Source organism: Haliotis cracherodii, unplaced genomic scaffold (assembly GCF_022045235.1).
Source record: "Haliotis cracherodii isolate W230 unplaced genomic scaffold, xgHalCrac1.p SCAF_20, whole genome shotgun sequence".
Taxonomy (NCBI): Eukaryota; Metazoa; Mollusca; class Gastropoda; order Lepetellida; family Haliotidae; genus Haliotis; species Haliotis cracherodii.
The window spans coordinates 2361233-2380000 of record NW_027266276.1 but is presented as its reverse complement, the minus strand read 5'-3'; the positions used below and the strand labels follow the sequence as shown (position 1 = coordinate 2380000).

The 18768-nt window shown below is 40.4% G+C and overlaps 1 protein-coding gene across 1 annotated transcript in view; it reads right to left on the bottom strand.

Annotated features, from left to right (window-relative positions):
- LOC139470015 (BMP and activin membrane-bound inhibitor homolog) overlaps nt 1-16316 on the bottom strand; it is a 44399-nt gene extending 28083 nt beyond the window's left edge. The window contains exon 1 of the mRNA XM_071252307.1: nt 16123-16316. Coding sequence (XP_071108408.1) covers nt 16123-16189 — 67 coding nt within the window. The 5' untranslated portion in view covers nt 16190-16316. The remainder of the gene's footprint in view (nt 1-16122) is intronic.
- Nucleotides 16317-18768: the final 2452 nt, after the last annotated feature.

Sequence of the window (18768 nt, the reverse complement as noted above, 5' to 3'; positions counted from 1 at the left end):
GCGTTCAATAAAACTAATTTCTGCAACTGATGATTACAAATTGCGCTTCACATACAAAAGACCAAATGGAGCCAAATATTGATATTCCAATAAAACAAATTATTCCACGTAAAAGGCACTCCGGCCTCTAAAGACGTTCCCCCAAGCTAGCCTATGTTGAAGAAAACATATCATTATCCAAGTATTTTCTGGGGCTGTTAAACCGACATCGAATAACAAAGGGGGTGGCATTTCATGTTTCCCCTAAAAAGATTGACCCAAAACAATATTGATAGCTCAAAGCGTTGTCATTGGAAGTAATCGTTTCGTTTCGTTTATACAAGCCGGTGTTTACTTTAGTAATCGCTGCCCCTAACGGAAACGAAACGAAACGAAAAGTCAATATTTTTACTCTACCCACAGAAGCGTGGCTTTCAACATCGAGTTACACATGTTTCTTCATGTCATTCAGAAAACATCGGGAAACGAAGCGGAGGGGATGTAATTCCGATTGCTCTACATTTCATGGGCGACTGGGGCTTAATGCATAAACCATCCAAAATGGAGCACTTGCATTAATCAGTGTTATGGAACGCTGTTTTGCGAAAACAAAGGAGAATTATATGATAAACAAAACATCGTGTGTGGTGTCAATGCACATAGACATAGGATGATATTTTAGACTAATAAAATACAATCAAGGCTGGTATTGATCCCTGTTTTGAAGGGAAATATAAAGGGCTATTTGTGGTTCTTATTCGAAGTTTGTGTGGTAAACATTTCTGTTCAAGTCAAACATATACCATCAAATCAGCCGATGGGTCAAATACCACTTCCTCTTTTATGCAAATTGTGTGTGGCGGGTTCTGACGTGGAGCAGGACATGAGTTATCCTTTTCGCGAACACCTGGTGTCATCACTGATTTTCAGTGATCCATCCATTCATGCAACAGTCACCGCGTTTCGACTTTGACGACCAATGGAATCTGTTTCGGCAGATAATCGAGACTGATTATTCACTGGCGTTTTAGATTCTTTAATAAGCCTCCACTGATTTCCATAAAGAAACAAACGACATGACAAAGTGAATTTGAAATTTGCGATATTAGACAAGTTGCAGAAACACGTAATTCAAAACTATTACTTACAAAATATACTTAATAAGTTCATATATTTTATATACGACAAACTAAACAACCGAATGAGGCACAGACAAGCCGATTAAGCATCGTAGGAATATCAATAGCAAACCATACACATACAAATAAATTCAAACCTAAATAAATAAATTACAAGCGTGGCATTTGATTGACTAAACAAGCAATATTTTTGCGTTTATTTTTCCATAATCACAAAAATAAATTAGGCCACGGCTACTTAGAAACTACTGTTTCTTGATTGGCTGATAACAGAATGGGCGGGGCTTTGATTGCATTATTGTACTTTACGATGTCACTGATTTCGTACTGTTATGGATTTATAAACCGGTGTCCCCACTTTGCGTAAACCCGCTACACACCGTTGTTTACGTTTCCACCTCCATGAACGTAAACAAATATTGACGTCACTTCTTAACCAATAAACTTTACAGCGTCTTATATGATATTCGAATAAAGCAATAAAACAAAACATTTCAACATATCCTCCTCAAAAACACCTTTACTACACGTGTAGTTAATCTGTCATGCCAAGGCAGATTAACTACAGTAATCTAAAAATATAGGTGTTCTTTGCCATGACAAATTAACCATAGTAATATTAAGAATCGGGTGTCTTTAACTTCTTTTGAGCAGTATATACAATGTACAAGACTAGGAAGAAACGTTTAGTTAGCATACGGGGAACATTTATTGGGCCGCAATCTATTCACAACTTCAAGGAAACGATTGACTTGGAGTTAATAATGTCCCACTTCACCGCCCTGCCATTTGAGTGGTTGGCTTTAGTGTTGGGCGACCGGGACTAGATGGTTGGGACACGGTGCGTGATTATATTCAATTCCGCCTTATCCGTGTGGGGATATGATGACAATTTGACAGTCATGGATTATAGGCTTGGTTGTTAATGTTTATTTAATACAGAGTAGGAATGTGAACGGTGCAAAACACAGTTGAGTGTAGATCTAAAGACATTACTTTCCTTCTTATTATTTTGAAAGAACTCGTGCATCTTGGGTCAGGCTGGACATGAATCGTTTGTTTTGATGGTTATTATGATATTATGGTTGTAGGTTTCCTAGTTGAATCGGGTATATTAATAAAATATAGACATGTTTGAGATGAGTTTTTTGTAATCAAAACACATATTCTCTGTCCGTGTGTGTATGTGTGTGTGTGTGAGCGAGAGAAGGAGAGATGGGGTGGAGAGCGATAGAGAGGGAGAGAAAGAAAGAGAGAGGGGGGAGAGAAAAAAGAGAGAGGGGAGAGGGAAAGAAAGAGAAAGAGGGGAGGGAGAAAGAGAGAGATGGAGCGAGTATGAGAGAGGTGGAGAGAGGGGAGAGAGAAAGAAAGAGAGAGATGGACAAAGGTGGAGAGAGAGAAAGAAAGAGAGAGATGGAGGGAGGGGAGAGAGGTGGAGAGAGAGAAAGAAAGAGAGAGATGGACATAGGTGGAGAGAGAGAAAGAAAGAGAGAGATGGAGGGAGGGGAGAGAGGTGGAGAGAGAGAAAGAAAGAGAGAGATGGAGGGAGAATGAGAGAGGGGAGAGGAAGAGAGAGGGGGTGAAAAGTGGAGTACATTGGTCGTGTTTCAATAATGACAATTTTGTTTGTTTCGTTTGTTTAACATGTAGTACAATTCCCGATACCAGCTAGGAGGTCACGATCAACCATCACGCTGTATGGCGACAACTCAAAGAAAAACATGACAGAATTGGAATGATTTACGCTGAAAATAAAATATAAATGCTAAAAAGATTTCAGAGATATCAGGGACTGTTCTCAGTATGGAGACGTAGTCAGCGAACTCGACACGGCCAGAATGTCGGCACGGAGTGGCTTCCACCGAACGCAAAATCCCAGTTTCACTGATGACAAATAAACACAGATGAGTTGTAGCGAATCGACCAAATCCCTGACGTTCGGTTTCATAAATTCACCCGCTTTACCTCTCGCTCTGTTGAATACATCTTATACATTATATTCGTAAGATGAAATAATGTAAAAAGACAATTCGTTAGTAACAAAATCTTAAAATAACCCTACATGAAGTGGTTCCTCGTTTAAAACAAACAATTGATCACAATCGCCATATCGCAACCGAATTTTTGCGAATCAGTCATGCGCAGACAGACGACAGTTTTGCTGCGGGATCGGCGTCAATATGGCGTCAAAAGACGTTTTATAATACGGACCCAGCAAGGGGTCTGTGCCCAAGTCTATTCTCTCAGACACAGCTAATACATTGTGAATAGCCCTATCGAAGGCCTGGAAAATTAGGCCTCTTTAGAACCCACTTGATTTGGTGGTGTATCGACGGAGCAGACACGGGTAACGGAGCTTTTAAGTGACTGACGACGCTAAGGACGTATGTTTGTTGTCACGGATGAATAAACACAACAAAATGAACATTCACCGTTGACTTGCGTTACAAGAACATTGCACTGCGGAAACAAAAAGTAGACAAGGCTATTATTTAAAACTATCAACACAACACATGTTTGTGGACCCTTACAACGTGTTTAAACAGTTTGAATCTTAACTAACATATATTTCTACAAACAGTGCCACATGGGTACAATGTGTGAAGTCCGTTTGTGGTGTATCTGCCGTGATATTGCTGGAATATTGCTAAAACCGGCGTCAAACAATATTCACTCACTTAAATGTACATTGTTTTTCCTTGTGCATTTTAGAAAAAATATGTTAATGCAAGAATATCAACATGTTGACATTAACCACAATATATGTACATTGTTGAAAACTTTGAATTGTTTATAACAATGGGTTGATAAGACGTAGAGTTCCCGTGTGTGGGGACAGTCTGAAATAATAGCGTCATAAATTGCGGTAAAGTGTCTGAACATATCAAGAGAGATTTAAGAAATATTCGTGGAACACATATCTTGAATAATTTAGAGAACAAAGCTAATCTCGCCTTTTCTCGAGTCAAACGACATCAATGGTTCCGGCATGACGGACTTCGTGGCCATTTCACGCTACAGCAAACAAGTATGGCCGGAGCGGTCAACAAGAAACGCACACAGTAAACAAATCGCTGACCTTTCTAATAATTCAGGTCATTAACTCGACAATGGGCTGTGAGATTTTAAACTTTAAGGACTGATACTCTCAATAGTTACAGATTCTGTTTTAAACAACAGAGACCTAGTCCAGTAGATATTTGTTTGTTTGTTGTTTAACGCCGCATATATTCCAGCTATATGACGGCGGTCTGTAAATAATCGAGTCTGGACCTGATAATCCAGTGAATAACATTATGAGCATCGATCCACACAATTGGGATACGATGACATGCATCAACCAAGTCAGCGAGCCTGATCACCCGATCCGTGAGTCGCCTTCGACGACAAGCATAGTCACCTTTTACGGCGAGATGGGTTGCTGAAGCCATATTCTACCCCGGATCTTCACGTGTCGTCCAGTAGATGAGCGAATAGGTAGAATAACAGGTACATAAACGTACGTGCGTTTGTCTCGTTCTTTCAACAACTAGACGTTTAGTTGGGCTTGCTTGTATTCAAGCCGGCTTTCTGCAAACGTTAGAGCATATTCAGCTATATTTGATGCATCAGAATGTGCATATCGTAAGTTATAAAACATAAAAATGATTACATTTAGTTGTATTCATTATATTTATTTATTGTTTCCTTGCGAGAAAGTTCAAAAGAAAGTCAGAATCTGTTAACATTTGGCAAGAACAGTAAAATTATTTGATTAAATTCTTGTAGCCGATCAAGGCTGTGAAACAGCATATTTACCATAGAACGGCGTCTTGGCATGTACGGGGGTTAGACGTGGGCGCTGGGTTGTGATAATTTAATACATATATATCACACGGTTTATAACTAATCATTCATACGTATGGACGTGTAGTTTCCATCGTCACACACGCTTTCAAACCCAAGGAATAGGGCAGAAAATACCCAGATATGATAATTGCCCGTCAAGGGTGCCATACTTGTCAAGCATGCCCCGTCAACTCGTCCTTTGCTTTGATCGTGGTGGCTGTGCTGGTACTGTGATGTAAACGATACGTTTAGTTCGGAATGTTAAAGTCGACGTGTTGTACAATATTGGTTAGTCTCTCTCGGTGTAGCCTGCACTGTCATATTTGTAAAGGTCAGGGGTCGCTGACGGATGCCACTCATCCACGCATGCGCAGTAGCATACTAGTAAATCGAGAAATATACGCGACCTAAAATTGCCAATATATATTTCCTTATTTGTTTATGGTGATAATTGAATAATCGAGACAATCCAGTGATTGACATCTTAGCATCGACCCACGCATTTGGGATACGATGACATGAATCAACCAAGTCAGCGAGCCTGACCACCCGATCCCGTTAGTCGCCTCTTACGACAAGCATAGACGCCTTGTATGACGAGAATGGGTTGCTGAAGATCTATTCTACCCCGGATGATGGGGCATGGAGGAGGATGAAGTTTCCATTCGCTATTAGATCTTCGAGTTGAGTGCACCTCTCGCACATAAACATAGTGGGGAAATTTGAAGTTGTATTTAAAACGTAAATGGTCGATAATATCTGAAAATTTAAATACAAATTCCTTTCATAAATGTTTTGAGTTCGAATCGAATGACAAGACTCTAAGAATAAACGTCCATCAAATAACATTTGTGTGCGAAAGAAATTCTGTGGAAACTTTAGATAGGAGTGAGAAGAGTTTTACGCCGCTTTTAGCAATATTCCAGCTATATCACGGCGGGGAGACGACCAACAATGGTCTTAACACAAGTGGGGAATCGACCCCGGATGTTCGGCCTGAAAGCGAAAGCCTTAACTACTAGGCTACCCCATCACCCCTCTGACAGGAGAGATGGAGAGTGTGACGTCCCTTCCCAAACAATGCTATGGTAGCAAACGTTCCAGGATATTTACCATAATACAACTGAAATGTAATACCCTGCATCAACGAGGATGGGCCCGGACTGATTCATTAAAAATTCACTACAAATTTTCGCAAATATATCGAAATTTGAAAGCGCGTTCGTGAGCAAATATTCGTGTAGTAACAGGAAATGGAGATTGCAGCATGTTTGAAGTCGTATTGAATATCTTAATGGTCGATTGCAAAATTAAATGTCTCTGTTTTAGACAAATGACAGGGCACCAATGGAGGACATATCGGCGGTAATGTATCCCTAAACACTAACTGCATAGTGATAGTTCCTCGTGAACAGCAATCCACGAAACTCTGACATTTGTATTGCAAGTCAATCCGTTGATTGTAGATTCTAAATTCCCTCTAAGCAGGCTGACGTCCATTAGTCGCCATGCCGGTGACGTTTTTCATGTCGGTACACTGCAGCCACCTTCCACCAACGTGGGAATGGTGAGGCACCAAGCTATCAAACTCCTAATAGGCGCCACTGGCAAATATTATTTAATTAGACAAGGGTACTTCAGTGGATTTCATAATATTGATAAAGATCGCTAGACTGAATTATAGCACAACCGAGTCAAGATGGCGGCGTTTCCGGTCTAAATTATCGTCTGCTCTTCCGAATTCAGCCAAGCAGAGGCGCAGTAACTGTAGACAGACGTTGGCGATCTTATCTTGCCAATATGTTTTAGTACAGAATGTCAAATTTGCCCGAGGTACAATACAAGCGGCGCCATTGAGTTGCACAATACCATGTAATTGCTGGGAAAATACGAAAATAGTAGAAATTATCTATCAGAGTATGACTGCTCCCGCCTTGAGGCCTGGGGCGCTTTTACCGGGCTGTTAGTCGCATGTTTGGGAGAAGCTTATCTAATAGCATCTCAACCACCCCTCCATCACCGGCGCTCGCAAACCAGTTAAATTTTGATAGGTTAAAATGCGTTTTGAGTGGGTCTTTAGTGTCGTGTTCTGCCAACATGATTTTACAGTGCGTATATGCGAAACACGGTTGACGGATGTCATTTCGGTATAAAAGGAACTCTTTTACAATAAGTAGTAGTGGTAGGAAAACAACATGCAACGTGGTCACGTGGTCGAATTACACACCAATATGGCGGATATTATCATCACAGTCTTCATCATCACCATGAAAAACATAAGCTTAAAAAAAAGAACCCGATTAAATTTTACGGATAAACAGTGAAGACCCAATTTTTAACTTTTGACTAACGGTGACGGTTCTGGCAGCCTGAGACAATATCTACCTATGTCCCACAGATATATCTACATGAGCTTGTAAGCCACCTCGTCATTCTCACTTTCAGACAGAAACCATAGAAGAAGATTTCGTCTTAAACACAAACAGGGGCAAAGCGTGAACGTGACTAGTTGCAATGAAAAGTTATAAACTCTGATATACACATTGGACTACAGACATTAAGGCTCCGAGAGGAGATGCAGATTTTCTTTGCATGAACATTTTGTAAATGGTGGATTTAGTAGTATATAAATGTTATTGGGTGGGTGCATAGCTAAAGCGGGTGATGATTGTAGTTCCTGTCTCAGGTCTTTGTAGAGAGGACTCTGCAGCAGGACATGTTCCTCATCTTCTATTTCATTAATATCACAGGTGTTTAAGTATCTTCCTCTCTCACTCTGAAAGTCGTGAGCACTGCGTCTCAGGCATGTAACTACTTTACGGCGTTCTTATGTGGTGGTTACTTTCAGATATGGTTTAATTTCGAATTTGTCTCCGTTTGTCCCGAGGTGTCTGTGCTTATGTGGTTAAGTGGCTGGAACCGGATCATATGTGGTTATCCAAAACAACTCCATGGTCCCAATTCTAGATCCCAGCTCATGACCCCAATTCAAGATCCCAGCTCATGACCCCAATTCAAGATCCCAGATCATGACCCCAATTCAAGATCCCAGCTCATGACCCCAATTCAAGATCCCAGCTCATGACCCCAATCCAAGATCCCAGCTCATGACCTCAATTCAAGATCCCCGCTCATGACCTCAATTCAAGATTCCAGCTCAAGACCCCAATTCAAGATCCCAGCCCATGACCCCCATTCAAGATCCCAGCTCATGACCCCAATCCAAGATCCCAACCCATGATCTAAATTGAAGACTCAAGCCGATGACCCCAAATCAAGACCCAACCCAAGGCCCAAGACCCCGCCCACCTCAGGTTTTTAAGTATGTCCTTGTGACAACCATATTTACCACCGGTTTGGTACAAGCAGTTTCCGACTGTCGTTGCTAGGTGCCGCTCAGTCTGTCAGCCTTATTAACACCGACATCAACATGACACCTATCAACTATAGCATCTTGCTTTCAATCATGATACAAACACGCCCAATCAATCACATCCCTCCTTCGTTATGCACTCATGGAACCAAACACGACATTAAACCTACGCACATAAATATGCAAGGGATCTTTTCCTTGTCAAACTATTGACAACATTCTTCTCCACTCAGAGTCCTGTGCAGAGCACCGTTCACCCATATAGAATATTTTGCCAATCAATGCTGACATGTTTACATGCCGGCTTAACTATAATAATATCAACATTCAGTGAAATAATTATGGTCAAGCCACTACCGATTTGCGTACATTGCGTCATTAACAAGGGTAAAAACTTAAAAGAATTTGTCAGACAAATCCCAAATGTATTTTATTACAGTCATTTATATTATATCTCCCTGAACGCCGATTAAGTCCATCGCACCACCACACTTATGTATCAGCTTGTTTAACGCTGTTGAGTTCATTGCCCCCTTGGGTGGGTTTAGACTGGACCTGTAAAATATACAATCGGTAGTCACTCCATTTAACCGCCCGATTTCTTTTATTTTTCTGTCTAAGACACGAAGCATGAACACATTGTGGGTCACGCACGAGTTTCAGGCAACCCCTTTTTACAAGACTCCTGAAATGGGTAAGCCCGACAATTGATTGAATACAGATCTAGGTTATATTTAATTCGTATACAATGAAACCTGGTTAAATCAATCGGTTCTACTTTTAGTAAAAGAGTCGGGTTTAACGCATTCCCGGATAAACGAATCACGTGCTGTATCAGTATAGCGGATCCACCAGCCCCGGGGTGTCTCGACAAGGGTACGGATTAACAGGGTTAGACTGTATTCGATGGATAACTTGGAGATGCGGTAACAACAAAATATTCCACTATAAACAATTTCACTGTGGGTGTAGTGAAGGCCCTTCACATCACACAGACCCTTCCACAAAAATATCGCGAAAACTCCCAAGGAAATCTTTTGCAAGTCTATATTCTTTATACGAAGCTGTGCTCCTTTCTATTATATATTAAATGTAAATCTTAAAATACTTTGAATTAAGAGACTAATTATAAGTCTATGAATTACAAGAAATATTTTTCAGTGTGTACACAAATCACACGTTAATAGTGCATTTAAAGTAGGCGACCATTCGGTTTATCCGAATTCGTTAGAGCCGGATATGGACGTATATTTGGAGTCAAGGAACGCGAAATATTCACCTTACTCAAATGTGGATATACGTGTGAAAAAACATGCTGGGATTGTGAGTTTTCTACGCTGCATTTAGCAATTTTACAGCTTTTCCATGCTTGCCGAAAAAGGCGACTCTGCTTGTCGTAAGAGGCGACTAACGGGATCGGGTGGTCAGGCTCGCAGACTTGGTAGATGCATGTCATTGTATCCCAGTTGGGTAGATCGATGCTCATGATGTCAATTAAAGGATCCAGACTTTATTATTTCCACACATATATACGCCATAGTGCTCGAATAGTGCGGTGCGGTGTTAACCAAATAAACAAACTGACCTCATAATGTGGGTTCTCATATATTTGACAGAAGTGTACCCCTACCCTCGATGTTGTAGTCACGTGGTCACGAAATGGCAGGTTAAATGGCACAAACCTGTTAAAAGTGGACGAGACGTGTATCAGGTTATTCACCGAATACAATCTAACCCCGTTAATGCGTACTCTTGTGTACTCCAGCTTGTAAATGGCGTAAGAATCTACATCGAAACGTGGCTAAATGCAATACTCAGAAGCTGTAATCCATAAACCTTTATGTTTTCTTATCTATCGAGATATTATTGTACACCAAATGACGATATCTCATTGGACAAGGTAGTCCAGCTGGGCTTCTATAAACCCTTGGTTTAATGTCTTAATTAGAGAGAACTATCTGTCGCAATGTTGATGAAAAAGACATTTTATAGAATGAGCACATTGTAATCCACTTCACGTTCACTCCCACGCTGATGTTTAAATTGATATTGTCCAGCAGAGACTCAACAATATATAACTGCGTCTGCCATTTGTAAATGGTTAATTGAGAGGCGCGACATTTTGACGTCCGTCTTGAATAAAAAAACCCACATGTATTCAAACAACTTCGAATGAGTACAGCGCCACGATTCGACTTGACAATATTCTGGAAACGAAATGGCTATCCTAATCCCGATATACATAATTAAACCCGTTAATAGGGGCAAGCGTATCTTTCGTGGGGGCACGACCAAGTGCACGGTGTTCCTTGAAGGGAACGCATATAAACCCTTCATAATTGAGATCAAATGTCGACTCTGCAACAGGGCCGGTTCATTGCCACTGAACCGTGGAGGTAAAATTAGGGACGTGTGAGGAAAATGAGTAGATAGAGGTACTGGGGATAGTAACCGTCGATAGAGGTAGACTGTGAACGCAGGCCTCGCTAGGCGCCTGACGGATCGGACTATAACTCGACTTATTTGCTCAATGTATAAAAAAAATGAAAAAAAATATTGAACCCATTTGTTTGCGATTTCGAATGGTCTGAAAACCCACTTGTTCAAAAGACGGTATCTTATTTAACTCGAGTAGAAAACATTAAGAGTAATCATTCCACATTTTGCCTTAATATCTCAAATCTAATATTGAATTTGATCATGTTCCTACACTCAAGTCATTTCCGCTGTCCTGGCGCTGAATATACATTTATTTACTGCCATTACTGTCAGACTTGACAACTACTTACAAATCTGATTTGAAGAGAAGTTTATTGACTTAGCGTTAAAGCGAAGCCTCATGTCCAAATTCCTCTCAAAAGATCCGTATTGAAAGTCAACAAGTAGTCTACGACGTCCTATCGAATGATATGCTATAGGAACGCCAGCAAACACGATCTACTCGCAATGTTCACTTCACCACGTGGTGAAATGTGTACCTCAAATCACCAAGTACAACGCTAATTGCTTGACATAAGACACGCTACTGCAGACATGTCTTTCACAATATGACTTTCTTAGTTTAGTTTCTCCACCGGCGAGTTATTTCTGACCAGAAAGGTGTGTATTGACGTTTAACCCACGGGAGGAATGCAAATATTTGCCCTGAATATAAAAGCTTATTAACAAGGGCACTGAGATCCATCATTGAAAATGACAAGCAATTAACAACTTAAACATGGTCGTATATAACAAACTGCCAAGCCGCCTTATGATAAAGCGGAAGCCCCCTGGCTTCATGTGAAACAGACATACAGTCGACATTGGAGACTAGATAACGATATGTATCTAATAAAAGCAAAACGTCAATAATTGACCGTAAACATTTCATTTATATTTAGAAACCGTCATTGCCTTTTTCTTCTCAAGTTCATGAATTTTGTTAAAGATTTTATAGAAATAGATTAGCAGTGTTGAGACTATTTAGATTATTTTCCTTACCTTTACAATATTAAAAAATAGTCCTCTACAAGCACATGTACATATAATTAGTTGTCACTCAAACCGTATAATTTACTCCAACCAGTTGCCATAATCGAGAAACTTTTAAACCCTAGTTGTTATTTAACAATGCCAGTAATGGCTAATTACTTCTCAACCGATCACCCGATTAAACTAATATTTGCAGTCGAATTTTCTCTTGTAAAGTCAACACACATTTCCTCTCATCACTTAACAAACAATAACCTATTGAACAATCTCCACAAAAAAATCTTTGAAAAAATCTAACTCAAATTGTGCTTTTAGTTTTCAAACATTAAACGCACACCGTTTCTTGGTGGCCATAATTGATCAGTTGAGTTTGTACCTGACCCAACAATACATGTTTCGTGGCGACTCCTTATTACACCACGGTCGCTCCTGAATGGACTGTGTTTGTCTTGTTATTATAGTGTTTAGGCGGTGTTTCTTGCCCCATTATTCCCAAGCCTTTATTCTCGTTCCCCTTTCTCTTTGTTACAAGGTTTCCGAGGCACAGCTACTATTTTCCTTCCATACTTGGCAATTTGGCAGTTTATTTCAGCGTGGCAAATTATTTCAGACACGCAAACTCGGCTAATAAGCCCTTCAAGGTTCGACCCAGCTCCGGTGTTAAACAAAAGGCTTGAGATTGTTCAACAAGATTAGTATATCCCATGACGGTAGCTTGGCCGCGGTTAGGTTCTGGGAGATGGCAATTGCCATTAACACATTTCCTTTATAAATAGCATAGGTTGTTAGGATAATGTGTTCACATTCGATTTGACTACGAACGCTGCTTTTGTGTTCATGGTTTACAGATCGTAGCTATTTCTGAAAGATATAACATTTTTTCAAACATAAATAACGTCGTGAAATATTAAGTACCTTAGTTTGTATCATTTCATGTGGCGTTGGGCAAAGGTAAGATCGTTTTTTTTCAAAGTCGCAAAGCAAACGAATTTTGTTCTGAGAACTCCCTGCTTAAGAATCAATAATTAATAGGTCGTGTCAGACTAATTGTTTGTGTTTTTAAAGTTAAGTAAGTTAGTATCTACAGACAAAATACTTTGATATACGCAGTGCCTAGAACAATACTATGTGTGTACGAACAGGGGTCGACATGCGAGTTGATCCCTAATACCATGTAGATACGACTGTACCTCAAGGCGAGGGCCGTTGCTCAGTTTATCAACCACCGGGTTGTCTGGTTCAAACTGGATTGATTAGGGATCGTGTGATATATTGTGATACTTTTTCCTGTCAGGGGTGGTCGGGTAGCCTAGTGGTTAAAGCGTTCGCTCGTCACGCCGAAGACCCGGGTTCGATTCCCCACATGGGTACAATGTGTGAAGTCCATTTCTGGTGTCCCCCACCGTGATATTGCTAGAATATTGCTAAAAGTGGCGTAAAACCATACTTGCTCAGTCTTCCTACCAAACAACGCACAATTATAGGCCGTGTGATATACAGTGAATTTTGCTGCCTTCCATCAGCACACAACGTTAAATATGACGGGAAATTCATAATATGTGATATTGCTTTGCCGAAAGTCTTTCCAAAGTGGGCTAAATATTTCACCGTTATATTTCAGATTATCACAACTTGGAACTCCTGAAAGCTGGCATCGGTTTGACGGAGAGGAGCATGTGTTACAACATCATAGATTCGGCTCAGAAAAAGTAAAAGTGACGTATATAATCTGGTAAATGTGGGTAAAAACTCTCTCTGTTCCAGAGCACAATGATATAGCGTATTGTTTCATCGTCTTCCAGTCTTCTCATGGCCGCAAGGCTGACATTTTTACGCTAATAATTTTTTCAAGGAAACAGCTGATAAGAAATCCCTGCAGAAATAATTCAAAAAGGTTATGGGGTACGAAAATGCCTTGCAACATGCAATTGTTCATGGAAATATATCGGGTTTTTTTCAGCAGTTGTATAATGAGCTATTTAAGTCTGAATGCTTAAACTGTTTACCACATATAGTGTCCTTATTTACGTTAGCACAACATATGATTGATGTGAGGATTAATTTAAATATATACATATCTAAGTCGCGGAATATTGTCACTACAAAATCGTAATTCACCAGCACGGACTTACACGTTGTGTAGTATAATATTCATATTTTAGACGCTTATATTTTATGTATATTGACTGAACACGTGTTTCATCCCTTGGCACCATTTGGGACGAACATTTTGCATCGATACAGAACTAGTGCTAATCCATCTAAAAGCCCTAGTCAGCTTAGAGATAGAATACAGCTATATTTATACTAAAATCGATATCTAGAAGGGAAGTTGTGTTTTAGACATGAACAACATTGGGCGAGTTAACAGGTCGCACTTGCTTGTGAAATGTACATCGTTCATACTTCATCTCAATCAGCGTCACATCCACATCGCTGATCGAGACGTTAACTTGTGGACAAACTTAATAGAAATTTGTCATTTATGCAATAACTATATTTTATCTTATACACATTTATGATAAATAAACTCAGACATAACCCACACAAGAGAGGTGTTGTTTTGAATGAAAAACGTGGAATTGTATGACATTGAATTATTGTTGATAAGGAAATCGAAATAATCAAAAGAGAACTTGCATCACATTTTAAGTTATATACCACGTGAGGTCGACACGGAGAGGATAGAAATATACTTACATATGCCTGCAAAACACCATCACAACTTACACGTGTTTACTTTCGGTTTTACATGGTTTTTGGTTGTGTTTTTTGGGGGGTAGGTTATTTAACTCCGTTTTGTTTAGAATATTCAGTATATTTCGTTCTGAAACAAACTATATCAGGCTTAAAGGACAGTGTGCATTAATGTTAGAATATAGCAGATTTGAATAACAGCGAGGAAAATGACTTAAAATATACATAAGCTATTTAGAAACAATTATCTAAACAACTTCATTATATGCCCCGTGGCAGTCACAGGTAGAATCAATAGAGATGTTCCGATCAATACCAGAACGAAGTCAGACAAGAAATAGGCACACGTTTCAAACAATCGATCATGATCGGAAGTGTGGAGACCGAAATAGACATGGTTTAAACTGGAAACTGATGACATTTTTCGTTTTGACATGCATTGCTGTTGAAATAGACAAGGTGAAAACAAGCCCTTGTGTCGGGAAGCCATCGTCACTGGGAAAAGAGCGAACTTGACACTGGTGCAAACTAGGCTTAAACAATACAGAATGGCGGTTATATGTATGGTGTGTATTATCCCAGGTCTTATCAGCGGTGGCCATCTCGGAGGGAGCGAGTTTCGGGGGGGAGGGGGGTGGGGTGGGTTCTATCTCGTTGGCCCCTTCTTCAAACCGCTGCAGTCAGAATAAAGCGCAAGGAATGAACAAGGTTTTACACAGGCGATATAAAGACGGGAGTCGATACGAGCACGTTCCCGATCCCCAAAACAAACACGGTTCTAAACTCTTTAATGTCCTTCGCGTCCCTAGGCTAAAAGCCTGTCTGACTTTATACTGTCCTTTGTGAAACGGCACGACTCCCTGTTATACATACAGCACATTACGCAGAGAAATTGATAGGACGGGTTATTGTAAACAAAGCAAGGTGTTTCGGAATATGCGCTCTGACTCCAGACCCCCGGGCTTGAAGGGAGGGACGTGCACGTGATGGCCTTGTCTCACCCTCAATATCACCCCTGGTCGCGGGGGTGGGGTCAACACCTATCTTGACCGTGTTCACATTTATGATGTGTTCGTACCCATGTAGGTCACCTCACAGACAACGTGACTAACCCGGGATTATGTGTGGTGTCAATTTCCGAAATCTACAACCCCATAAATCAAAATGACAACGTTCAATTCATCGCCCGTGACAATGACAAGTCCGGATTCTAACGAAAACACCTGTATTTTGCGCTTCCTGTGTTATTCAAATTTGAATTTATAGATGAATTGGCTTCTGTGGAATGTTGCCATTAAGCTGGAATCAATAGCACCATGTACTGGAACATCATTCCAAACACATCTGATAGCCCCGTTTCTCTGCAAGGACGACGCTTACAGAACCTTATCATCAACTGTATACCTCGCTCGCTTGTCAAGCCTCTTCATTCAATTGATGAAGTCACCTCATCAAAATCTAATTCCTAGCAACTCATTTAAACGTTACTGTAAACTAACAAAGGCCGACCAGGCCGCAGAACACGTCGCTGAATTAACAACCCCGATAGTGTGGCCCGTCTTTGCAAACAACACAAGTCAAGCAGAGACTGCCGTGCACCATCACACACGTCTATTAAATAGAAACTGTACTCACCTTTGCACACAACGTAGAGTAAACTTCCATGGAGAAATAGAATCAAGATCTTCCTCCACACATTCATCGCTGCAGTAGTCGCTCACAACACTGATGCTGGTTCAACGTTGCCGGTGTGTTGATATCGAACGTCGGCTAACTCCGTGAGTCGAGCGAAGCCTTCCTCCGTCTTACGCCGGTAAAGCAAGCGCCGTTCCAACCCGTGACTGTGGCTTGACTGAACGGGCGATCTCTCTCGCTAGGCCCGTAAAGCTCAAATCGGCAACCTGATACCACAGCCATTATGATTTGCAAGCAAGTTTTCTGGGGTGCTATTGGTTGGCAACAAACCTCCCGTGGAAAGGGAGTTGTTTACATATTTAATGAGTTTACGGAAAAATATGTATCTGCCATGCTTGAGTTGCGGCGCCCCTTATTGAAGAGAAAGGAATATAATGGCCTCTGTTACGCGTATTGTGCTGTTGTTTGCAGCGGAAAACACATGTTTGTCAAGCTGTAAAAGAGCGTGTAGACAGTATGATTTGTTTGTTTTGAGCTGGAAAATTAAACATTTTGTTCAACTAAAACAAACACTTAATGTATGATATTTGTTTTCGGTTTGTCATCACACAACCTAAGGCTAAGGTCAAGCAGCAAGACCAAAACGGCGTTATTCATCGAAAGTACATTTATCATGGATGAAACAACCGTAGCTTGTGAGTGGTCACCGCACTGCTGCTTTGTACTGGGTAGACTGGTGTACTATTGAACAAAGAACATGGATGTTGTCTGTCAGTTTTTCAACAAGTAAACTGTACTTAAGATGATCATCTCTAAATCATCATCATCATCATCATCATCATCATCATCATCATCATCATCATCATCGTCGTCGTCGTCAATATATAGTTTTATTCGTCATATCAAAAAAGGAATGATGGTGAAGACGCTGCTGCTGATGATAATGATGATGATAATCAACATCATTATCCTCGACACCGTCGTCGTCACCACCATTATCAAAATCAGCGGCATCATCAACATCACAGACACCATGATCGACATCATTATCGTCACCACCATTGTCACCATGACTACCAATATCATCAGAAGCATCACGATCATCGTCATTAACATCATCTCAATCATCATCGTCGTATTTGCTGTAACCACATTCCCACGACCTCAACATTGGCATCAAGATCAGCAGGAAAAGCAGCTTCGCCATTAACACTTTGAGATGAGATATACATTTTTTGCCTTTGAAAGATAAACTGCGTTCACTGTCGCTTCTTCAACTAGAGCTACAACAGATAAAACTGATACAACGGTTACTACAACTGATACTACTTCTTCAACTAGAGCTACAACAGCTCAAACTGATACAACGGTTACTACAACTGCTACAACTTCTTCAACTAGAGCTACAACAGCTTAAACTGATACAACGGTTACTACAACTGCTGCTACTTCTTCAACTAGAGCTACAACAGCTAAAACTGATACAACGGTTACTACAACTGCTGCTACTTCTTCAACTAGAGCTACAACAGCTAAAACTGATACAACGGTTACTACAACTGCTACAACTTCTTCAACTAGAGCTACAACAGCTAAAACTGATACAACGGTTACTACAACTGCTACAACTTCTTCAACTAGAACTACAACAGCTAAAACTGATACAACGGTTACTACAACTGCTGCTACTTCTTCAACTAGAGCTACAACAGCTAAAACTGATACAACAGCTACTGCTGCTACTACTTCTTCAACAAGAGCTACAAAAGCTAAAACTGATACAACGGTTACTACAACTGCTACAACTTCATCAACTAGAGCTACAACCGCTAAAACTGATACAACGGTTAGTACAATTGCTACTACTTCTTCAACTAGAGCTACAACAGCTAAAACTGATACAACGGTAACTACAACTGCTACTACTTCTTCAACTAGATCTACAACAGCTAAAACTGATACAACAGCTACTGCTGCTACAACTTCTTCAACTAGAGCTACAACAGATAAAACTGATACAACGGTTACTACAACTGCTACTACTTCTTCACCTAGAGCTACAATAGCTTAAACTGATACAACGGTTACTACAACTGCTACCACTTCTTCAACAAGAGCTACAACAGCTAAAACTGATACAACGGTTACTACAACTGCTGCTACTTCTTCACCTAGAGCTACAACAGCTAAAACTGATACAACGGTAACTACAACTGCTACTACTTCTTCACCTAGAGCTACAACAGCTTAAACTGATACAACGGTTACTACAACTGTTACTACTTCTTCACCTAGAGCTACAACAGCTTAAACTGATACAACGGTTACTACAACTGCTGCCACTTCTTCAACAAGAGCTACAACAGCTCAAACTGATACAACGGTTACTACAACTGCTACCACTTCTTCAACTAGAGCTACAACAGCTAAAACTGATACAACGGTTACTACAACTGCTACTACTTCTTCAACTAGAGCTACAACAGCTAAAACTGATACAACAGCTACTGCTGCTACTACTTCTTCAACAAGAGCTACAAAAGCTAAAACTGATACAACGGTTACTACAACTGCTACAACTTCTTCAACTAGAGCTACAACAGCTAAAACTGATACAACGGTAACTACAACTGCTACTACTTCTTC